A 25275-nucleotide genomic window follows, 5' to 3' on the forward strand; every position below is an offset into this window, starting at 1 on the left:
CAGCAAGATTTGAATGTCCCCTATGCTCATGTTTTTATTACTATCCATTATCTACTAAAACCTAGAGCTCCACAAAAGTTGCTGCAGATTATTAATTCTTGGTATTTAATATTTACTTTCTTCTACATAGGCTACTGCTTTTTGGCATTAGCTTTCTTCCCCAAGTTTTGGAACACCTAATCTATGAGCTACATCATGAGAATTACTCATGGGGCCTGTCTCCAAGTATGTATTTCCTTGCACCAGGACAGCCCCCGCAGGATCCTCTCACCCACTTACTGGTCATCAATAAAACAGGTAAGTCATAACATCCAAACACAGTTTTTCTTTGGTGGGAGATTGCCTGGAAAACATAAAACATAAGGAAAAGAATTATTTCTGTGTATTAAAAGACATTTGCTTGTGGGAATTGCAAGCTGGTATAGCCCCTTTGGCTGTCAGTGTGGCGATTTCTCAGCAAATTAGGAAACAACCTTCCTCAAGACCCAGTAATGCCACTTTTGGGTGTATATCCAAAGGATGCTCAATCGTGCCACAAGGACATGTGCCCATCTATGTTCATAGCAGCTTTGTTTGTCATAGCCAGAACCTGGAAACAACCTAAATGGCCCTTGACCAAAGAATGGATAAGGAAAATGTAGCATATTTACACAAAGGAGTACAACACAGCAGAAAAAAATAATGACATCTTGGATTTTGTAGGAAAATGATGGAGCTAGAAAACATTATTTTGAGTGAGGTAACCCAGACACTGAAAGACAATTATCACATGTACTCACTCATAGGTGGTTTTTAAACATAAAGCAAAGAAAACCAGCCCACAAATCACAATCCCAGAGAACTTAGACAACAATGAAGACCCCAAGAGAGACTTACATAGATCTAATATACATAGGAAGTAGAAAAAGACAAGATCTCCTGAGAAAATTTGGAGCATGGGGACCTTGGGGGTGGGTTGAAGGGAGAGGGGGAGAGGCAAGGAGGGGAGCAGAGAAAAAATGTAGAGCTCAATAAAAATCAATAAAAAATGTATACGGCCAAACAGAAAAATTAATTAAAAAGTAAAAACCACAATTTAGTTTGTTTGAGAAATACTTTTTTTTTTTTGAAGTTTACTTGACCTGTAAAGCTTTTGCCAAAATAATCAAAGAGGCCTTAGAAAGCCAAATCATTTACTGGTCTTTGAGATCTTCCTGTATCATTTTATAATTCCCTATGTTGCTGGATGCTGTGAACAAAATGCTCCAAATTCTTAAGAAGATCAAAACTCATAGCATCAAAGGTCACACTGCTGGCTAGTTAATTGTTTTGTTTTTCATCGTTAATTTGTGGTGCTGGGCATTGAACCTGGAGTCTCGCACATTCTAGGAAGTGATCTACTACTGAGTTACACTCCTAGACATTAGACAATACCAGAAATATTAATTTATTTTAGGCCGTATATAGAGAATCTTTATTATATACCTCATTTAAATAGTGGGTTTTTGCACTCAGCTCTAACTCGGCCTCCTAAGGATACCTGTAAGCAGTAATGACATTATTTGAGTCATGTTGTTTCATTTTTTGTTGCTTTCTATACTACCTGACTCATCTTTGCTTCCTCTGATTTTGCCTTCCTGGTAGGTTCCAGCATCGATAACTTTGTCCACTCACTCAGACAGCAGAGCATAGCAGTAGACATAGATGTCCCAGGAACCAGAAATGGCACAGAGGAGGCACTATACAATGGCGCTATCACTGTGTCGGGTGACGAAAAGGTATGTTAGACTCTGATGGCTGTGTCTCACCAAAGGTGGACTCTGAGGTGCAATTTGAATAACTCAGATGAACTGACTTGATATAAACAGGATGTTTCCCGTTTTTCATAGCAGAAGCTGAGCTATACTTATTTGCTTGCTATGTCCAATATAACTACCAAGGGCTTTAACAATAATCTACAAACTGTATCGATTAATTTCTGCCTCATTAAGTATTTTAAATTGTGTTCTTGGAGGAACTGAGAACAACTGCTCAGCTTAGATTTAGCCTTGGATCTGCAGTCTGCTGCATCTCCATACTGCTCATTCATTTATATTACTTGCCCAGATCTTGAAGGAGGTTTTAAAACAATTTAATAATTCTTTGAGAATTTATCCATCCATCTATCCATCCACCCATTCATCCACCCACCCACCTATCTATCTATCTATCTATCTATCTATCTATCTATCTATCTATCTACCTACCTACCTACCTACCTATCTTTCAACCATCCATCAGGTTCAATGTGAACTGCCCAGCTACTCTTGGGTATAGGCCTGCCTTAAAATGTAATTTACTTACTAGACATCACATCCTTAAAGAAAACTGCTTTATCCTATCCCAGAAGCTATCAAATGCCAATAGCTCTTCAACTAGGAGTGAAACTTTGTGCCTTCCTCTCCCACACTGTGCTGGGTTTCCTTTTGGCTTGAGTTTTCACAGACCTTGTGCATGCTGTCACAACAACTGTGAGGTCATATGTGTAATCAACCTCTTGTGTTCAGAAAACACCCTTTCCTCATAGTAATCTGTAGGAGGGAGGCCGCTTGTTGGTTCCTGGCCTCCAGGTTAGCCTAGACCCAAAATAATCAACCAGAAACTGTATTAATAAAATCACTACCGGGCCCATTAGTTCTATCTTCTTATTCACTAACTTTTATATTATTTAACCCATTTTTTAAATCTGTATTTCGCCACATAGCTGTGGTTTACAGGTAAAGTTCCCAGCATCTGTCTCTGGTGGCTCCATGGCTTCTCTCTTGACTCCACCTTCCTCCTCCCATGCTATAAGCTAAGCCAGTTTCTTTATTCATTAACCAATAAAAGCGACACATAGACAGAAGGACCTCCCACACCAGTAATCTTTCGCCTCTGCTCTTATAGTCTTTCTTCCTCCTCTTCTTTGAAGATTCCTCAGTCCTTGGGGGAAGGGTATCTAATAAACATGTCTCATGTACAGCTGAGAACTCCTCAGTCTCCTATTTTCTGCACATTGATCACTTGGGGGTCTTCATTAATTTCCCCATACTGCTAGAAGCATCCCCGATGAGGGAGTAAGAGCTACACTAATTTATGGGGATAGCAGTAAGTCATTAGGAGTCTGTTTAATACTGCGTTTGTTCATTTAGCACAGTGGTTCTCAACCTTTCTAACTCTGTGAATCTATAATACAGTTCCTCATGTTGTGGTAACCGTCACCATAAAATTATTTTGTTGCCATTTCATAACTGTGATTTTGCTACTGTTGTGAATTGTTATGTAAGTACTATGCAGGATATCTGACATGCAACCCCCGAAGGGGTCATGAACTACAAGTTGAGAACCTCTGATTTGGTAGAATAATAATAGTAGGTTCCTTTCTGAGACCTGTTGCCTATCTTGCCACAGGTTCGTATTCCTGATAACAGTACGAGGTCAGCACTCCACCTCATGGAGTGGGCCTTAAATCCAGCCAGAGTGGTTGTTAGTCCCGTAATGCTCTTGCCACTATTGCTATTAAAAATCACTTTATTTAATTTTGTGAGATTATGGGAACAAATAGTCATGTGGCTGATATTAGGGGGTAGTAGTGTAGAGATCCATATCAAAGTACTAAATCCCTTAAATATATTGGGAACTTAATAATATAGGCAGTGGGAATGTTGCTTTTCTGCCCGTGGCTTGCTACATTATCAGTGATTTCAATGATTTTCTCATAGTATGCCACTAAGCTTTGCAGCTACTTTCTGAGAGTTAAGAAATATTCATTATATTTTAGGATCTCAGATTTTCGATAGCATGTAACACCAAAAGACTAAACTGCTTTCCAGTCCTCATGGATATTATTAGCAACGGGCTGCTTGGGATCTTTAATTCTTCAGAACGCATCCAGACTGACAGAAGCACGTTTTTTGAAGTAAGTATATGAAGACCTTGGATGTTTTCAAGAAAATCCTTGTAATGCAAGAAATGACATGGTATCCGTTTTGATGAACCCAATGATCTTATATTTTATACATAAATAGCAACATATATTCCTGTATGACTCAGCTGTGACTATGAAACCGTACAAATAGTACGGTTTCATGGCAGTGAGATAGCAAGAAGTGGAACCCTCTGCAGCCCTTGATAGTGGGATATAATTGTTAGCAGAAGTTTTCAATATCTGATGATGCATCCTTCTTAAAAAAACAATTGATTTTTGTAGTATAATACACTAATTATCATCAAAATATACAAATAAAATGTTACCACAGAATTTTCTACTGAAGTAACAGTGGTAAGGGTGCAGCTAGCTGACTTGGTCAAGGTAATATAAGGACAAGCAATGAGGCATGAATATGTCAGTAATTTGCTCAATAAATCATAGTTATGATCATTAATTATTACTGTTAATACTATTTTGCTTAGAAATGCATTAAAAGAAGCTTTCAGTATAGAACTTTCACCTTTGACAAGATTAGGATGATTATAAGTGGGAGCATGGGAATAGCTCTTGACTATTTTAGAGATTATGTATTATATAAAATTTTAAACACTTTAATAGAGAATGTAATAACCTCCCACATTTATAAGCCAACTTCATTATTGTAAATTCATAGCCTTAACAGTATTTGAATTAAATTTAAAATCATATCATTTTATCTATAAATATTTTATTGTATATATCTGTTAAAGTGAAGAATGTGGTTGCTCAGATGGCTCAGTTGGTAAAGGTTCTTGCTGCCGAGTTCTGATGTTCGGAGTTCAAGCCCCTGGGACCCACATGGCAGAAGGAGAGAACTGACTCTTGAAAGCTGATCCCTGCACACACGTACACACAGACACACACACACACACTAATTTTTAAAAGAACCATTTATGAACAACTATAATATCTTTATCATACATCAAAGTAGCTCCTCAATGACATCAAATACCACATTTATTTGATTTTCTTATTGAAAATACATTGTCCATGAGTACTTACATCCTCTGATAATATCTAGATTGAGGAAAAGGTCATAGTTGGCTCATCCATTTTACCTTGCCGTGTTGAACTTCTTTTGCCTTAGAAAATGATACTATGAACATATTCCATTGTTTTTAAAATCACCTTTTGTTATTAAGGGTATGCCTGCTCTTGGACTTCCTTTCTCCCTGATTATTTGCCTTGTGCAACCTTGGTATGATAGTTTTTGCTTCATCTCATTTTATTTTATTTTTCCATGTTTGGTTGTTATCTCTTAGAAGTCTGTTCTTTCCTAAGGAGAGACAGAGAAGGAGTATATTCAGAGGCAAGGGGTGGTAGGGAGGAACTGGGAGAAGTAGAGGGAGGGGAAACTATAATCAGAATATATTGTATGAGCAAAGAATCTATTTAAATTCTTTTATTTAAAAGATTTTTTTCATTTTACATGCCAAGCACAGTTTCCCCTCCCTTCTTCTCACTCTCCCATCTTCCCACCACCCAACCCCCCATCCACTCCTCAGAAAGGGTAAGGCCTCCCATGGGGATTCTACAATGTCTGCCATATCAAGTTGAGGCAGGACCAAGCTTCCATCAGTTACTGGATGAAGGTTCTCTGATGACAATTATGGTGGTCATCAATCTGATTACAGGGGAAGACCAGTTCAGGCACCCTCTCCACTATTGCTAGGAGTCTTAGCTGGGGTCATTCTTGTGGATTCCTGGGAGATTTCTACCTGATCCCATAATGGCTCCCTCTACCAAGATATCTCTTTCCTTGCTTTCCCTCCCTGTCCCTCCTCCAACTCAACCATCCTATTCCCTCATGTTCTTCTCCTCCTACCCTTCACCTTTTCCCACTTCCCAACACTCCAAGTTTACTCAAGAGATCTTACCTATTTCTGCTTCCCAGGGGCATCCAAACATGTCTCTCTTAGGGTCCTCCTTGTTATTTAAGCTTCTCTGTGGTTGTGTATTATAGGCCTGTTATCCTTTCCTTTACATCTAATATCCACTTATGAGTGAGTATATACTGTGTTTGTCTTTCTGGGTCTGGAATACCTCACTTGGAATGTTTTTTCTGGTTCCTTCCATTTGCCTGCAAATTTCAAGATATCATTTTTTTTAATTTTTTTTATTTTTTTATTTATTTTTATTTTTTTTCTCATTTTTTTATTCAAGATTTCCATCTCCTCCCCTTCTCCTCCCCCTTCCCTCCCCTCCCTTCCACCCATACCCCCACTCCACCCCTCTCCAAAGACAAAGAGCCATCAGGGTTCCCTTCACTATGTTTAGTCCAAGGTCCTCCCAGCTCCCCCTAAGTCCAGGAAGGTGAGTAACCAAACTGACAAGGCTCACAGTAAAATCACTGAGTAGTACTCTGTTGTGTAAATGTACCACATTTTCTTTATCAATTCTTCGGGTGAGGGGCATCTAGATTGTTTCTAGGTTCTGGTTATATGAGTAATGCTTCTATGAACATAGCTGAGCAAATGTGCTTATGGTATGGATGTGCATCTTTTGGGTATACATCCAAAAGTGGTATTTCTCAGTCTTGAGATAGATTTATTCCCAATTGTCTGAGAAACTGCCATACCAATTGATTTCCAAAATGACTGTACAGGTTTGCACTCTTAGCAGCAGTAGAGGAGTGTTCCCCTTACTCCACGTCCTTTCGAGAATAAGCATCAGTGTTTTTGATCTTAGCCATTCTGACAGATGTAAGACGGTACCTCAGAGTCATTTTAATTTGCGTTTCCCTGATGGCTAAAGATGTTGAGAAATTCCTTAAATATCTTTCAGCCATTTGAGTTTCTTCTGTTGAAAATTTTCTGTTTAGACCTGTACCCCATTTTTAAATTAGATTGTTTGGTATTTTGACACCCAGGTCTTGAGCTCTTTATATATTTTGGAGATCAGTTCTCTGTCTGGTTTGGGATTGGTGATGATCTTTCCCATCCTATAGGCTGCTGTTTGTCTTGTTTACATGTCCTCTGCTTTACAGAAGCTTTTCAATATCAGGAGGTCCCATTTATTCATTATTCTCAGTGTCTGTGCTACTAGTGTTATGTTCAGGAAGTTGTCTCTTGTACCCCTGTGTTCAAGGCTATTTCCTACTTTCTCCTCTATCAGGTTCATTGTAACTGGATTTATGTGGAGGTCTTTGATCCACTTGGACTTGAAATTTTTTGTGTATGGTGATAGATGATCTATTTGTATTCTTTTACATGTCTACATCCAGTTATACCAGCACCATTTGTTGAAGATGCTTTCGTTTTTCCATTGTACAGTTTTGGTAAAAAAAAAAAAGTGTGTTCATAGGTATGTGGATTAATGTTAGGGTCTTCAATTTGATTCCATTAATCCATGTGTCTGTTTTATGCCATTACCAATCTGTTTTTATTACTGCAGTTCTACAGTATAACTTGAAGTCAGGGATGGTGATGCCTCTGGAGGTTTCTTTATTGTACAGGATTGTTTTGACTATCCTGGTTTTTTTTCCATATGAAGTTGAGTATTATTCTTTTGAGGTCTGTGAAGAATTTTGATGGGATTTTTATGGGGATTGCATTGAATCTGTATATTGCTTTTGTTAGATTGCCATTTTTACTATGTTGATCTGACCTATTCAAGAACATGGGAGATCTTTCCAGTTTTTTTTTTTTGGTATCTTCCTCAATTTCTTTTTTCAGAGACTTAAAATTCTTGTTATATAGGTCTTTCACTTGTTTGGTTAGAGTTACCCCCAAGATATTTTGTTATTTGTGACTATTGTAAAGGGTGATGTTTCCCTGATTTCTTTTTCAGCTCATTTACCATTTGTGTAGAGGAGAGCTACTGTTTTTTTTTTCTTTTTGGTACTCTTGTATCTAGTCACATTACTGAAGGTGTTTACCAGCTGTAGGCATTCCCTGATAGAATTTTTAGGGTCACTTAATTTTGAGGTCATAATAACAGAAAAAAGGAATCATTCTGCAGTGTCAACCTGTGGTATATGACATAGGTGAGAGGTGATGGAGACTTCATTTCCTTTACAGAAGTCTGACATGTTGGGTTAGAAAAGGGAGAGTCGCTCAGCCCTAACCACCTGCTTTCTTTTTCCCTCTGAGATGACCATGGGTTTGTTTTTGGTTTGTTTGTTTTGAGTTTTTTTTTAAGTGTCTTGTTGGACATGGTGCCACAAGCATTTAATCTAGGCACTCAGAAGGCAAATGCAGGGGCTCACTGATTTGATGTTAGTCAGGCTATACCATGAGACTTTGTCTCAAAAAGTTAATGATATCAATAAGTAGTCTTAACTACAAAAAATTGCTAGCCACTATCTCAGGTGACATTGAATTTATACATTGATAAATTTAGAATGTGGTCAGAAATTATGCTAAAGTGGTGGTTGTAGGTTCTCCTTCAAGATCCATGACTTAACTAACCCTGGGTAGTTGGCCAGGTTTCCTGTACCAGGAACAATTTCCCTACTGTTGATCAGGGCCTTAAGTCCAATAAGACAGCTGTTTGCTGTCTGTTGAACTGAACTGCTTTGGCACAAGTTTCTAAGAGTAGGAATTTTTTTTTCCATTGGTGGTCCAAGAATATGTATTCTTCAATAAGTTTTGTGTGCATGTGTGTGTAGAAAGAGATATAGTTAAATATACAGATATACATGCTATTGATATAGGGAATGCTGTAATCTCCGAGTCAGATCTTTGAGCTTCATGCTACAAACAGGACCTTGGGAAGGACTTTGAGGGGCTATCTCAGCTCCTTTATCCAGTTGATATGGTGAAGACTGTATAAATGAGTTAGAAGCCTGGTTTCTATCTGCTCACCATGTCTGTATCACTTTAGGAGCATATGTTTTATGAGCATGGACACATGAGCAACGCATTCTTCTGGATACCATTGGCTGCCAGTCTCCCTCCTTACATCGCCATGAGCAGCGTCAGTGACTACAAAGTAAGAAGTGTAAAAGTCTTCAGATATCTTTCGTGCCCTGGAAAATTTCCTTAGAATCTTATGAACATAGAATTTGCATGCAGGTAGTGAATCTAATGTTTGTGTTTGTTCCAATGTATAGCCAATCATTTCAATAATAGGTTGTCAAAATATGAATAAAATATATTTTTCTTAAACAGAAAATTACCACGAACTAGTAGTAAGGACAACTTTTAAGTATGTATCACTTAGTCTCAGTAGTAGACACCTACCAACAGACCTAGTCACACCCTCACTTGTTATGAAATTATTCAGTTAAATAATTAAGATCCAATCAGTGCAGTATTTTGACTACTGTTGTCCAGTGCCCATGGAAACCACTTTCCCCTCTTCATGTCATTAGCATCAGCACCAGGTGCTTGCTTCTTCACCTTGAACCACATGAGTGCTCAGGAGATGTCTCTATGGACTGGAGGTGATTTGGGTTTATCCTGATCTTAATGCTTCAATTTTCAGGATGAATAAATTTTATAAGCGGTTTAATCACATGCTTGCCTTAGTTTGCCACTGGTGAACTGCATGGTGGCTACAGCTGAATTACAGTGGGTGTCACTGGAGGCTGTGCTTTCATTTCCCCCTACGTTGGGTGCCATTTGTAACTAGAGACTGAGCTTCCATTTCCTGGCCACCCAGTCCCAAGCAATCACATGGAAACTTATGTTAATTATAAATTGTTTGGCCTATTAGCTCAGACTTATTATTAACTAGCTCTTACAACTTAAATTAGTCCATTTCTAATGTGCCTTGTTACCACACATCTTGCTTCCCTGGTGGCTGTTCTTGTCCCTTTCTTAAGAGTGGGTTTTATGGTCTAAAAGCAATGATCAAGGCTTAGGGGGGAAAGTCTTGGATAAGTAAAAACAAAGTCTGGGAGATAAGGGAGAGTCTGTCTTACCAAATAGCAAAGGATCACCAGGTGGTAAAACTGCCTCATTCCTAGCCTTCCAGGAAGAGCAGCTGCACAGCTCATTCCATTGAGGAGGTGAGCTGTGTGTTTAACTTTTCTGGCTTCTCCAGTGCTTATCTGTGTGTGCAAGGCCTTTTGGTCCTCTACCGTAGAGTTTAGTTCAGAATTATCAATGCACACATATGTTACAAACCACCTGATATTTTCACAGAGATGAGAAATAGGTATTTCAAATATGAACCTAAAGAAAAAATGTCCTGAGTTGATACCTCGTCTTTAACCCCCTTTTACCTCAGTAAGTCTTATTATTACCTTCATTTGCTCTGGTGTAAAATTCTGGATTTATCTTTGTTTCTTTCTTTATTCCTTTTACATTCCACCCATAATTCCTTTATGTTGTGTTCTTATTGGTCAAATGTATCACTATCTTACTGTCACTGTTTACATCCTAGTCTGTATCATCCCTCTTCCTGCCTGAACCACTGCAGTAGCTACCTGTTGGCATCCTTATCTGCAATGAATTCTTCCACCCAACCAGAATGAGCATCCAGAAGTTCAAACAGCAGTGTCTGGTTAACGTCCCCATGCAGCTAGGATTGTCTTAATGTTTGCATTGCCCATCAGAGCCCTGCACCATTCATCTTCCATCCAGTTCCCCTCTTTCTTTACTGCAAATTCCCCTTTGCCCATCCCACATCTTAACATGGCTTTCATACTTACCAATGTCAAATATCACTTGATCATTCTCTAAGACCCGTTGCCCTCTCCTTCACCCTATTCTTTTTGGCAGAAGACTTCTTGTTATTCATATCTCAGCCCCAAAATTATTTCACACCAAGCCACCCCCCGGTGAATAAGTCTGAATAGATTACCCACCATTGCCATGTGAATTCATTTAAGAAATATGTAAATGGCACTTAAAATCACAGGGCTTTTCACATTGGTTAACTGTTTCTTCTCCCTATGAACACTATTAAAATAGGATTATTTTTCCCTCTAAATTCTACCTAGTCTATCACTTCTTATTTCCATGAACAATGGGTCAGTTTTCATTCTCCTATTCCTTAAGAATTATTTTTAGTGTAGAAGTGTTTGTCTGCATGTGTGCTATATATCACGTGCATGTAGTGCCCACAGAGGTCACTGAATCATGTCAATTCCCTGGAATTAGAGTTACTGTCCCTGCTCTAAGTAGCCAAGCACAGAATCCAATAGCTGCCAAATCAAGAGTCATGCCCAAAAGCTTATCATTTTGATCCAAAGAAAATTAAACATGGAAAGTGTTGGATAAAGATCTATTATTAACATCAATATTCTTGATAGTATTAAAAAATTGTTCAAGTCCTAGATGAATACCCTTATGGAGAATTGAGTCAATCATTTATCTGTCTTATTTTGAATTATTATCAGTTCTTCTAGGGTGTGGCTGTGGTAAGTGGCAATGTCATTTGCAAAACAAAAGTAATAACTATAAATATATATATAGTAAAAATAGTTGCCCTAACTATATATTTACAGTTACCCTTGTCTCAGCTTTTTAGAATTTTATAATGGTCGTTCTGGTTTTTTTTGTTTGTTTGTTTGTTTGTCTTTTTAATCAGAGAAAAGTTCTTTCCCAGCTGTGGATCTCAGGCCTGTACCCTTCTGCCTACTGGTGTGGACAGGCTCTGGTCGACATTCCCCTGTACTTTTCGATTCTCCTTCTCATGCAAATAATGGAATGTGTTTTCAGCCAGGAAGAGATTATGTTTATAATTGAAAACCTGTTAATTCAGGTAAGTGGTAAAGATTTAGAAACCCTTACATTTTGGAATAAAGTTTTATTAGACCATCTTTTTCCACAAATGTTGTCACTAGGACCACAGAGCCCCCTTTGCAGGTTCTATCTGGGTCTCATTGATAAAAGAATTTTAAAACTTACTTAGAAAGGAACTTGAGAATTATTTGTTTAGCTTCAAAAGAGAAAAATCCCAGGACATACAAGCCTGAAATATCATCAACTGCCAAGAAGAGAAGGGAACTGGAACAGAGAGAGAGAGAGAGAGAGAGAGAGAGAGAGAGGTAGACTTTAGTAGAGTACAAGCAAGAAGCTATACCTTGGAGGAAAAGTCAAAACACTGAAAAGAAAAAGAACTAGATAGGCATTTTCACTGATTGAACGCAAAAAAAAAAAAAAAAAAACCTGTTCTTTTCCAGGCTGATAGGAGTTTTGGCACAAAATCAGCCCGAAAGCAACTCTCCACACTTTTGGATCAACAGAGTGGGAGCTATTGCACATTATTATCAATATTACTTGACTTAGCCCTGTAGTGAACTGACAGTTGTTCCTGGAGTCTGAGGCCTCAGGGTCTGAAAAGGATAAGAAGAGGCAGTAACTAACAGCACTTGTAATTGGCTTACCTTTCGATCGTATTAACCTTGGACAAAGAACGACTAACATACACCATCTTATATGGTCACTTTGCCCTTTAATGTTGGGTCAATTTGAAGCCCCTGTCATGAACCTAGAAGCTGGTCCCAAGCATCCCTGGGATTGCTATTGTCTCCCGAAAGAACAGAAACAGTTTATTATTTTTATCTTATCTTAAGTTAGTTCTTTGAGAGTATCATGCATACTTTGATTGTATGTGCACCCTGTCCCTCAACTCCTCCCCAGTTCACCCACCTACCCTTTGTTGATCTCAGATATGTGAGGGGAAAAAAACCACTTCCACAATTAACCAAATAAACCAAACTTTAAATGCACCCAGGACTGGCCAGCTGCCTATCTCACCCTAAGTCAGAATTTTAGAGAGCAGCCCTGAGCTAGCTTTTTGAGGTACCTTTTTATGGGGAGAAGTCATAAGGTTAATAGAAAACAGCTGCAAGGTGTTCACAGGGGCTGTTAGGAAAAAGACAGTGAAAAAAATGAAAAAAAAAACAAAAGCAAAAGTAAGAATATTCATCATGTAGATAGAGAGTCATCTGATGTGCGGGTCCCCTCTGTATGCTGTGAATACCATTGGTTAAAAAGAAATTGACTTGGCCTGATAGCATAGAACAGAGCTAGGTGGGGAAAACTTAACTGAATGCTGGGAGAAAGGAGGCAGAGTCAGAGAGAAGCCAAGCAGTCTCCCCCAGCAACAGACACACTGAAATTTTGCCGATAGGCCACGGCCTCGTGGTGAATTAATACAGTTTTTGTGTGGTTATTTTAGGGCTGAGCAGCCAAAGACAAACAAGCGGGCTCTTACAACAAATTGGTACCCAACATGGGGCTTGAACCCATGACCCTGAGATTAAGAGTTTCAAGTTCTACCGACTTGAGATTGGTGGCCATGAGTGTAGATCAAGGTATCCTGAAAACATGTTTTACAAGACAAGGGGCAGTCATGCATCATGTGGTCACCAGTTCAGCATAGGTTCAAAGACATGTTTTGCAAGGTGCATCAGGTCTAGAAAACAGAAACTTATTCCCCCTCACATTTATTTATTTATTTTAATTGATTTATTTATTTTACATACCAGTCAGTTTCCCCTGCGTCCTCTTTTTGTCTCCTCTCCCCCAAAACACTAGTTTTCCCTAGAAGACTATTCTTGTAAGGTATGGGTACTGAGCAGCAATATGGTTCCTGCTCTGACATGAAGCTATCATGTGAAAGCTACTCTGGTTTCACGTCTTACATCCTTAAGAAAAACCTTTCTAAACCAACGCATGCTGCCCAAGTAGTTTGACAAGTCTGGTCTTCAACTGGAGATTATACAGTTTACCAGTGGCTACATTCTTAGAAAACACCCTCTCCATAGCTAATACTTGCCAGTAGCTTCATAGCTTAGAGTGGAATTGTAGGTCTAACCTCCCTCTCCATTCTGGGATTTGGTCTGGCTTGAGCCTGCAAGGTGTGGTACATGAGTTCACAGGGACAGCTATCCTGCTGTGTCCAGATGTTTCTTTTGGTCATTTACCACCTCAGGCTCTTACATGCATGCCACCCCCTCTTCTGCAGTGACCTCTGAGCTGGTGGGGAGAGGTGAGTGGTGTTTAGGACTGTTTATGTGGTGTTATGTGGTGTTTAGTGGTGTTTATGTCCTGTTTAGGACTAAGCATTCTGCAATCTCTTACACTCTGCACTTTGACCGGTTGTATTGATCTTCATCTACTACCAATAGAAGGTTCTCCACACTGGTTTATCAAGCCACAGAAGACTAGTACTCAAAAGTTTATTACAAGCAGTTTAGAAATGTTCTGTTTGAGCACATTTAAATTAATTAAATTTGTCTACTCTTACATTTTCAAAATTCCTTATGTACCAGGTATTAGCGATCATCAGTTAGGCCATTCCTTTGAGAGGAAGCAGACATGTAGGTACTCATGTCTCAAATGATGCCTGGGAAGGAGATAGCAGCAGGGGGCCTTTTCATTCCCTTTCTTATTTCCTAGCCTCCCCTACCAGTATTGTAATTGTTAAACCAAAGAACTTCAAATTGCCTCTGCTGTTATTTTGAAGAGTTGAGGAATAATTATGAATACTCTCCAAAGTGGTAGTCACCGATGTAACCTGAATGTTTCTGTTTTCAGACCCTGTGCAGTATTGGATACGCATCATCTCTTGTTTTCTTGACATACATAATCTCATTCGTTTTTCGTAATGGTAGAAAAAATAGTGGCGTTTGGTCATTTTTCTTCTTGGTTGTAAGTATGCATATGATGTTTCCTTCTTGTTTTATTTTTAACTTTCTTGAATAAATCTAGGAGCATGTATTTTATTTTACTTAAAATCTGTTTTGGACTTCATTATTTTCTATTATGTGTATGAGCGTTTTGCCGGCTTGTATGTATGTGTAGCACGTGTGTGCCTGTGCCTGTGGAGTTCAGAAGAGGACATCAGATCCCATGGAAATGGAGTTAGAGATGGTTGTGAGAGGCCGTGTATGCCTGAGAGATGAAGCTGGATCCTCTTAAAGGGCACCAGGAGCTCTTAAACACTAAGCCTCCCAGGCCCCAAGGACCATATATTTCCATCATTGCACTAAGCAGAATGGCAAATTAATAATTCTTTTTACAAAATCTTAATTGCTGTAAGATAACCATATATCTGTGGAAATTGTATTGTATGTGTGGATGTATGTCTACAGAGCTTGAGGTGTCTGAGATTTCTACCTCACAGCCATTCATTTCTTTCCGTTGCTATACTATACCATTGATAGATATATCCATCAATTGATTTTTTCATTGCGGATGTCTATCAGATGGCTTCCTGTTTGGGTGGCTCACAGATGTCTATAACTTAAATCCCAGGGAATCCAACATCCTCTTTTGGCCTCCAAAAGTACTAGGCATTCACATAGTATGCAGACATACATGTAGGCAAAAATAAAACCCTGTATACATAAAATAATAATAGGAATGGGAAACTTAATAAAAAGATTTTAATCTCCAACACTGAAAGTGACAATATGGAAAATATTAAGCATACCACAATTAATATAACCAAAAAATCCAATAACAAAATTTTGAAGACAAAATTATAAACTCTTACATATTCAATCAAGGAAATATCCACCTATAAAAATTAATAGCCAATATCCTTAGACTTAGAATGATATCCAAGATTTATGTTGAAGTTTAAAAAAAGTGCATAGAAGTGAATGACCAAAGAATGCCATCATCAAAATCTGCTTTTATACACACTGTTTGAAAAGCAATGCCTGATGTGGGATTTCCCTCTGTATGCTGTGAATACGATCAGTGAATAAAGAAACTGCCTTGACCTGTTGATAGGGCAGAACTTAGGTAGGCAGGGAAAACCAAACTGAATGCTGGGAGAAAGGAGGCAGAGTCAGAGAAAAGCCATGGAGCCACCACTGGAAACAGACGTGCTAAAACTTTGCTGGTAGACCACAAACTCGTGGTGATGCACACATTAATGGAGATGGGTTAAATTAAGATGTAAAAGTTAGCCAGTAAGAAGCTAGAGCTAATGGGCCAAGCGGTGGTTTAAATAATATAGTTTCTGTGTGATTATTTCGGGGCTGGGCAGTCGGGAGCCAACAAGTGGCTCCTAACAACAAATGCCTTCCAAAAAATTATGACTTAGCTTGTGACCAAAGGGAAAAGTATGATAGCATTGCTCTATTGCATGAGGTAGAAATCTATGATAGGAACACTGATGAGATTAATTCCTGTTCTCTTTGAAAAATGAGCTGTAGTTCATATCACTACGCTTCAGTGACTCCATACTGTGCTTTCATTTCAGGTCACCAGCTTCTCCTTAGTTGCTGCTGAGATAAATGCGTATGGGTTTCTAGGGCTCCTATTCGGCACCCTTTTGATACCACCCTTCACGCTGATTGGCTCTCTATTCATTTTTTCTGAGGTAAGTCGTGTTCTTCTTCTCCTACCATCATCAGGTGTAAAGCCAGCGAAGGAAGTCTTGAAGATGAGAAACACAGGGCAAGGCAGTTCCTGGCGTGCAATGTTTGAAGCTGTGATTCCCAGGAAGCGATTTCTGTAGAACGTGCAAAGGGTGCAGCTGCGTTCTCTGTTAGTAGAAAGTCCTGCCCTGGTTCATGAAGCCCAAAGGCAACTCCAGACTAGTAGCACTGAACAGTCTTCATTCCTGGGAGCCCTACTATGAGTCAAAAGGAAAGCCCCTCTTCTGTTCATAGTAGGATGTATTGCGTGAAGAGGAGCACACAACAGCCGGGTTGCGTATATTGATCTGGAGTCTAGCCTATGGGGAGACTGAGATACCTGAGATTTATCAGTTTATGGGTGTTGGTAACAACAGTATGACTGAGTAATATAGCTTACCCAGCAGATAGAAGTTCAACTAAAAAGAGAGCCAAGACTTGACCTTGAACTCCAAACTTTAGAGGTTTGGAGAGAGGAAGAGTGAGTAAATCAGTGTTAACAGGAGCTGGAGAAATGGCTGACTAGAGATTGTCACATCCCCTCGCCCACGCTTTGCCTCAGCAGCTAAGTGTCAGTGTCCAGGAGTGAAATAGGAATGTTTCTATATGTAAAGAACGATTAAGCCACCGACTGCTACTGAACAGTCCAGAAGAATGACAACTGGGAAAAGACCATTCTGTCTAAGGTCCTGAAGGCCACTGGTGACATTAGCAGTGTCTGTTTTGATGGAAGCACCAGCTTTACTAAATGAGCCTGGTAGAGACTGTTAGGTGAGCAAGCGCTGGCAGCGTCTATCGGCAAGTATACCTATGCATTTTCTGTCAAGATAGCAGAAGCGACAAACAGGTGGATCAGGAAGATGGTCAATGCTTTTAATTCATTTTTCCTAAGAAGTGTCATTCTGCGCTGATGTGAAATAGGAGATTTCTCATAGTAAGGGAGAGGAACATTATCCAGGGAGTAAACTCTAAAAAGCCAGGTGAAAACCATCAGCATGCATGTACAAGTGGAGAGGTTGCTGTCGACAGTCATTACTTGTGCGTGACATGTTCGAGGTAGGATTAACATTTTGATACCAGAGGAAAATACATGAATGTGGTGATGTTCTGTTTGTGATCTTACAAATAAAGCTCACAGAGAGGGTTAGCTTCAGAAAGACTTGCCAGTGTCTTCAGGGCCCTGCCTGCCCCACCCACAGTCTTGCTCACTCCCGGTGTTGCACAGAACAATATCCTACTTCCTGGCCTGGGGACAAGCTCAAGTTCATGGAAACACTGAGGAACAAGGACAAACTACCATGGTCAGAAACAGACTCCACCCAGTACCCAGGTTACGTGGGTTCATTGCAGAAAGGATGAATTATGAACGGGAACCTTCATGTCAATGTGTCTTCTCCTTTTGCAGATTTCTTATGACTCTATGGATTACTTAGGAGCCTCAGAATCTCAAGTCGTGTTTCTGGCATTGTTCATAGTAAGATCGCATTTCCTTTCTAATGGCTTTGCACTAGGAGACACATTTGTACATGTTTTATTACTTTCTCTTCATTTATCCTCTGTCTTTTCCAGTGTGCATCTTGAGCTCATCCATTTCCCAGTCCCTTTGCACCTGCCCTCTGCCTCCCCCAATATAAACCAAAATTTAAGAGAGAAAAAAGGGGGAAAGGGGGAAATTAGAAATCTCATCATGGTAGTTGCAATGTGACACACTGGGTCATTTAGTAAACCCCTTTATCCATGTATCTTTACTTGCAAGTATAGATTCATGGCAAAGAGTCATTGGTCTGGTTGGAGCCCTCTGGTTTCTATGACGCTGTTGATGCTGGGTCCTCACTAGGACTCAGCAGCTGCCCAGGCCCAGAACCAGGGTTATGATCTGGCGTGTCCCAACATCCACTCCATTTGCAACCTGCTGAAGCACATGCAGGGGCTTGACTTGAAGACTGAACCTTCAGGACCTCCACAACACAGGACAGCAACAGGACATTTGTACATTTTTAATGTTTCTTTGAGTTTGAACAAATTAAAAATTATGTGGAAATTTGGGGCATAAGAAGTAATACACACACACACACACTAACATGACAGTGATCATTTGATGACAACTCTAAACAGCATTAGCAGGACTTGTATTAACTCATTACTACTATGTTGGCATTTTATATTTATTTATTTATTTATCTATTTACTTGGGGGAGGGTGCATGCTGTGGCGTGCATGTGGAAGTCAGAGAACAACTTGTGGCACATTTTCCCCTTCCATCATGTGGGTCCTGGGTACGGAACTTAGGTCATCAGCCTTGGCGACAAGCATCTTTATCAACTGCACTTTCTCCCTGGCCTACTATGATTATGTTCATGTTATTCCTTCTTTGAGTAACAGAAGCGCTAACTTTGGCAGCCTCAGACAGTACTAAGTAGATTGTATTCAGGTTTGTGAGAATGTTACCAAACGCCATTTTATAGATGATCAGTCTCATTAAATCAACTCCAATATGAAAGCAATTATTTTTATTATGATGAAGCTAATTTTGTCTTTCTTTCTCTGTCCCTAGCCTTACTTCCATTTTCTCCTTTTCTTTTTTGTTCTGCGCTGTCTGGAAAGGTACTCCAGTAAGAAATCACTGAGAATGGACCCTGTGTTCAGGTTGAAATTTAATCTTCATTCTTTAGACAGTTTAACAAGCCTAAATTAATTAATCGAGGTGGGGGGAACAACCCAGGATTGTTTTCTAAGGACCTGAGTTATAGGCAAAATTATTATAATTCATGATCTTACAGTCTAGTGGGAAACCTGACATTAGCATACACAAGATCCTGACACGTGACAAGAAATGGAAATTTCACTGGCACACTGGAGTTATATACAAGAGGTGGTATCTTTAAAAGAATGGACAAAAACAGATAAGCAATTGGATACATGTTGACGTCCAAGAAGGAAATACATTGAGCAAAAAGACAATGGTTAAGAGGCAGGATGCAGGCCCTTTCCCCACAGACTTGGGGAGAGAGCTGGGGCACATTTAAAGGCTTGTGTTGGAGGATAGCAGGGAATAAAAGTGAAGCTGGATATTGGAAGGCACTGAAATAGGGAAGTATGGGGAAAGTATTGAAAACTGCTGAGTGAGCAATTGATAATGAGAGTGTATTTTGCACACTTAGTTACTATTCTGTTTCTTTGAGGAGACACCATAACTGAGGCAACTCTTATAAGAGAAAGCACCTGCTTGGAGGCTTACTTCCAGTCTTAGAGGGTTAGTACATGATTAACATAGTGGGAAGCATCTGGGCATGGCCCTGGGGCACTAATCGAGACATTTGCATCCTGATGCACAGGCAGCAGGCAGAGAAATAGAGAGGGAGACTGCACTTTTCTTGGGTTTTTGAGACCCCAAAGCCTACCCTTAATGACACACCTCCTCCAGCAAGTTCACACCCCCTAGTCCTTCCAAAACAGTTTCACTATCTGATGACCAAGCATTCAAGTATCTAGGCCTATAAAGGACATTCTCATTCAAACCACTACACACACCTAGCTTTTCCCATAAAATAAAAATCAAACTCAAAACCACATCTGATTAAAAATTTAAAAAAGAGTGGTTAGATGACAACATGTTTTAGGGAAACCAAGCAAGCATAGTAATTACAGTGACCTGAGGAGAGAAGAATCAGCTGACTCTGTTATGGTTGATTAAAGGTCTTGTTTGACAGCAGCAGGAAGGTCTGACTGACACATTCTTAAGAGACAGCACACCAGGTATCTGAATTGACATTGGGATGCTAATGAGACATCCTTGACTGACTAGGATATGCTCCCAATTTCAAGGGCTCTCTGGTCCTTCATTGTTATTAAACTTGAAAGTCATAAAATATACCCCCAACTTCATTTCTAGAGATTTCTTTCCTCAAGGAAAGATGCCTTCACATCCCTGACAGTGAAGGTGTGCCGCTTTGCAAATTGAATGGGGAAATGTGATTAATGATTATGAGAACTATATTTATATAACTAGCAATAATGGATAGGAGCAGAATCGTTTGACTCATTGGTAGAAAGAATGAAAGTATTTGAAAGGTACACATTCGAGTAGAAAACTGGAGTCCAGTCCATCGATTTCAACAACTGAATAAGTTTAACCTACTGTTTGGGTTTTAGAATTTCCCCAAGAAGCTGTAATGCTTTCCCAAACCCAGAAGAACCCGGAGAAGAGGATGAAGATGTCCAGGTGGAAAGAACGAGAACAGCGGGCGCTGTGACTGCGTTACAGATGAGCGAGGTGGTGCCCATAAAAATATTCTTCCTTTCTTCCGCAAACAATTCTGCCAGCTTGGCGAGAAACATCCCAATCTTAATCCTCTTAAAAGTCTGGCAGGGAAGGAGGGCTCTTCCGCTCTTACAGTTTGTTATGTGATGTCATGTAGTGCCCATGATCTATGAAAGCAGAGGGAACACACACAACACACACACACAGCAATTTATTAATTTATTTTTCAGAGTCATAGTTTGATACATACAGTCAAACATTAGAAAACTGAAGATCTTAATGAGTTTCTTTGAAAGAACTGTTTGTATTTTATGTGGACATGTATTGCCTGAGTGTATGTATGAATATCATTTTACATAGATGCCCACAAATTCTAGTAGCCAAATTAGGGCATCAGATTCCCCTAGAACTGGAGTTACAGGCAGGTCTGAGCCGCCTTGTGTGGGTACCAGAAACCAAATTCAAATCCTCTACAAGTTCAGCAAGTGCTTTTAATCATTGAGCATCTCTCTAGCCCCTACTTTTATGAGTTTTATAATCCAAGTTAAGCTATTTGCAAACAGTTCAGAAGAGAGCTCCCCTGTGCCTGCGTCTGTGTCTGTGTGTGCTTGTGTGTATTTATGTGTGTGTGCCTGTTTCTCTCTCTGTGTGTGCCTGTTTCTCTGTATGTGTGTTTGTGTATTTATGTGCCTGTTTATGTGTGTATTTTATGCCTCTCTGTGTGTCTGTTTCTGTGTCTGTGTCTGTGTGTTTGTGTGTATTTATGTGTGTGTGCCTTTTTCTCTGTGTGTATGTGTGTGTGTGTGTATGTTTGTTTGTGATAAATCACTGGTTATGTGGGTGGCCCCATTCCAATTCTCTGCAGAATAGCAAGCACAAATCACACACGGCACTGCAAATCAAATGCCCACAAAGGAGCTTGACAGAGTTCACGTGAAAACAGCAGCTTGTATCAGGAGTGGTGTTACTCATGATTCTATGCAAGGAAAGTCCTGGTGGAAGGGGTGTGAAGAAGTCTCTTGGTGGCAAGTGAGAAGACTCCTACACTGATGTTCACCTCTCTTTACAGAAGCCAGCCATCATTGCTAGCTGTCTGCGGAAGGAGTATGCAGGCAAAAAGAAAAAATGCTTCTCCAAAACAAAGAAAAAGATCGCCACAAGGAACGTCTCCTTCTGTGTTAAAAAAGGTTGGGAACCAACCTTTGTTCTGCCCCTGGAGCTGCTGTGGGCACTGAAGCCTGGGTCTTTCTAAGGGGCAATGAGTGTGAGACTGGAATCCTCTGTTGGTGAACACTGAAAGGCAGCTGGCTCACCAGGAGCTATCGTAACTGTTTTAGTAAAAACAGGTTTCTTTCCTTTGCAAAGGAAGAGAGTGTTACAGCCTTTCTCTTTAAAACCCACTGCAAGAGGTCAAAGGGATAGTAGAGATTTAATTTAATTATTAAGTATTTCAAATGGTTTTTTTTTTAAGTATTGAGGATAAAGCCAGGGCCTCATGAATGCTAGGCAAACATTCTACCAATGAGATACATTCTAAGTCCTGGCATAGGGATAAATTGAAATCTTTCATAATAGATAGGGCTGAGTCACAGTAGTGCATATTTCATTCTCAACAGATAGTTTATGATAACTAGACATAACAATTCATGCTTACAATGCCAGAACTGGGGAGTCTAAAGCAAGAATATTGTGACAAGTTCAAGGCCACTCAAGTCTACATGAGTTCCAGGGTCATCGGAACTGCATAGGAAGAACCTATCTGGAGAAAGAAAATAGTATTTGCTGTGGATGTAGCTGCAACAAGTGCTCTTTGAAATTCCAGCTTGGTCTCCTAGTAACCTTTCTTAAGCAAGTTATCTGCATTCTTTAAGACTCAGATATCTCCCCTGTAAGATGAAACTAGTAAAAACATTGTGTGTGTGTGTGTGTGTGTGTGTGTGTGTGTGTGTGTGTGTGTGGAGAGAGAGAGAGAGAGCATAGTACATTTTGTGTAGTACCTCTCTACAGAGAGAGTCCACAAATTGTATTTAGTTTTATTTTGTGAAATTATTTGCCTGTTCTTGCGTATTCCCGTTTTTTCCAGGTGAAGTTCTGGGGCTCCTGGGACACAACGGAGCTGGTAAAAGTACAACGATTAGTATGATAACCGGAGACACAAAACCAACTGCAGGGCAGGTCTGTAATACACAAAGAAATATGTTCCATAATGTTGACTAGAATAAGCATTTTGCAGTGATTATTCGTGGCAACATAAAAATACATAGTTTGTCGTTAATCAATTATAGAGTTATGCATTGAAGATGATTGATTAGATTCTTTCTACTTGGTGCAAAAGTAATTTTTAAGAAGGGCTACTCTTATCAGTACAGTGCCTTTGAGTAAAGAATACTAATGAAAATACTTTATATACATTATAAACATATATACACACACTCACGAATACCTTCATGAAGACACCATTGCTTTGTTATTATCCCAAGAACTTGGTAAACTGAGTTTTCTCACCCAGCATTATACTAAAGACCTCTGTTAAAACCCAAACAAGCCTTGGCAATGTGGTTACAGTCAAGAAGCCCCATATTTAATAACTATTCTCTGCTTCCTTGATGTAATTAAAGGCTACTTGCCTCTTGTGTAGCCAGAGTCCACGGGTGTCTGCGCAAAGACAGTCAGGAACACTCTCTGGTCATAACTGAGATAAATCTGCCAGAAGGTGGATGATGTCTCCAGTGGAGGAGAAATGCTGGCAGTGTCAGATGCTACTGGAGTCGTACTGACGTTCTCAAAGCACCACCCTGGAGCAGCGCAGGAAACCTAGCTTTCTAAGATGACAGCCTTTAGAGACAAGCCACCCAATAGTCCACAGTCTCAGATAAAATCCTAGATGATTGTATATCAGTTGCACGTTTCTAGGTCCAGTGAGATAAAAGATGGACAGATACCAGAGTCATGACTTCAGAGGAACATGCTGTTGCCATGGGATCTGAGGTTAAGAGCAGAGGGAGGGGTTAGTGAAGGATGGTTGTACCTGGCACTGACTGCTAAAGCTATTTCATGAATTGGCTTTTTGTTTTCATTCTCGCCTGATGCAGCTACTGGAGCAGTGCTTTAAAAATGCAAACAAAAGCATCCCACTCTCCTGATTACAAACTCTTACCATAGTGATCTAAACTCTCCCGTGGCTGCAAACCGCTTAGCACGGTGTGGGCTGTGCCAATACAAACTTTTTACTGTAGTGGTCTACTTTCTACCATGGCTGCAGATGGCTTTACACAGTGTGGGCTGCACCAACTGCCTATCTCTCTCTCTGCCACTTGGATTGGCCCTTGCTCTTCTCACTGTAGGCTATGCAGGTTTGAGTTCCTAGTGGACAGAGCAGTCTCGAGAAGCTTGGCTATCCCCTTCCTATTGCTCTGAGTCTCACTTGCTCAAAGAGCCTTTGAGTGCCTAAATTATTCACTTTATGAATTTGCATATTAGATGCCTGTATTTTCATGAAAGCATTAAGTGGAGCCTGTCATCACTCCACTTATGTTTCAACTTATTTATTTTCTAGTTTCTCTCTAGAATTAAAGCTCTTCAAAGCCAAGTTAACTTGTTTTTTTTTCCTCTTTTGTACCAGAGAGAGTTAGTAACAGAGAATCAAGGTCAAGGCCTTAGGTTCTAAAAGTTGATCCTAGTTTCACTCCTCAAGTTTACCTTCTGTGACCCTTGTGCAAACTTCTTAACACTTGAACTCACTAGGTTCACATATCTAATAGGGATACAGCTAACTCTAGGAAATTTGAGGATAACGTAACTTAAGATCTATTAAATGCTTAGGTTCCAATACATAGGCTCACCGAGTACACACTAGCTATCATGCACAGCACAGTGCTGGTCTTATCAGAATAACAAATATCACCATTGTATTGGTTCTTAAGTAGTAGATACATTGCTAAGGTATTTTTTCTCTATTAGTTGCTTCAGGGTTGCTCGACTTTAGAACTAATGGCATAGTGGATGGAATAAATGTTGTGTATAGAGTATTTACCAGCAACTATGGTTCTTACTCACTAGATGCCAGTAGTACCCTTTCCAGTGCAGAAATGAACACAGTTATGACCAGTAATCCTCTGTGTCTCTAGATAGTGTGATATGTACCCTGAGAAGAGGACTGCTCTTCACTTAAAACCTCTGCCCTACTGGGGAAACAGAACACTTACCACATATCCATTGTTGTGAACAATGGATCAGTGAAAGAACCCAAGTAATAAGTCACCAACTAAACAATATTAACATTTAGTTGTAAAGTCTAAACTATGATACTAAGATATAATAGTGTGGAATATTTGCCTTTAAATTATTGAGAGATTCATCATTTCCCCAGAACTAAATGATTACTCAGCTCTTGTTGGAGGAGGTTGCTTGTTTGTTCCCAGCTGCTCAGTCCCAAAATAATCACACAGAAACTGTATTAATTAAATCACTGCTTGGCCCATTAGCTCTAGCTAATTATTTGCTAACTCTTCATCTTAATTTAACTCATCTCCATTAATCTGTGCATCACCACAAGGTCGTGGCCTACCAGCAAAGTTCCTGCATGTCCATCTCTTGTAGTGGCTCCATGACTTCTTCCTGACTCTGCCACCTTGCTCCCAGCATTCAGTTTAGTTTTCCCCACCAAGCTAAGTTCTGCCCTATCAGGAGCTCAAGACAGTTTCTTTATTAACCAGTGGTATTCACAGCATACAGAGGGGAATCCCACATCAAACTCTAAACATTTAATAATTTTTG

The 25275-nt window shown here is 39.7% G+C and overlaps 1 protein-coding gene across 7 annotated transcripts in view; it reads left to right on the forward strand.

Moving 5' to 3' along the window:
* Positions 1-25275, forward strand: part of Abca9 (ATP binding cassette subfamily A member 9) — a 68570-nt gene that overhangs the window by 31156 nt on the left and 12139 nt on the right. For 6 of the 7 annotated variants that reach the window (XM_038326845.1, XM_038326844.1, XM_038326843.1 and 3 more), the window contains 12 exons: positions 131-297; positions 1624-1757; positions 3779-3916; positions 8792-8899; positions 11447-11620; positions 14404-14517; positions 16082-16201; positions 17644-17712; positions 18793-18884; positions 20391-20511; positions 21569-21686; positions 22583-22674. In XM_038326845.1, the coding sequence (XP_038182773.1) occupies positions 131-297; positions 1624-1757; positions 3779-3916; positions 8792-8899; positions 11447-11620; positions 14404-14517; positions 16082-16201; positions 17644-17712; positions 18793-18884; positions 20391-20511; positions 21569-21686; positions 22583-22674 (1447 nt within the window). The remainder of the gene's footprint in view (positions 1-130; positions 298-1623; positions 1758-3778; positions 3917-8791; positions 8900-11446; positions 11621-14403; positions 14518-16081; positions 16202-17643; positions 17713-18792; positions 18885-20390; positions 20512-21568; positions 21687-22582; positions 22675-25275) is intronic. The other variant, XM_038326847.1, reaches the window with a different exon arrangement.

The sequence above is a fragment of the Arvicola amphibius genome, chromosome 4 (assembly GCF_903992535.2).
Source record: "Arvicola amphibius chromosome 4, mArvAmp1.2, whole genome shotgun sequence".
NCBI lineage: Eukaryota > Metazoa > Chordata > Mammalia > Rodentia > Cricetidae > Arvicola > Arvicola amphibius.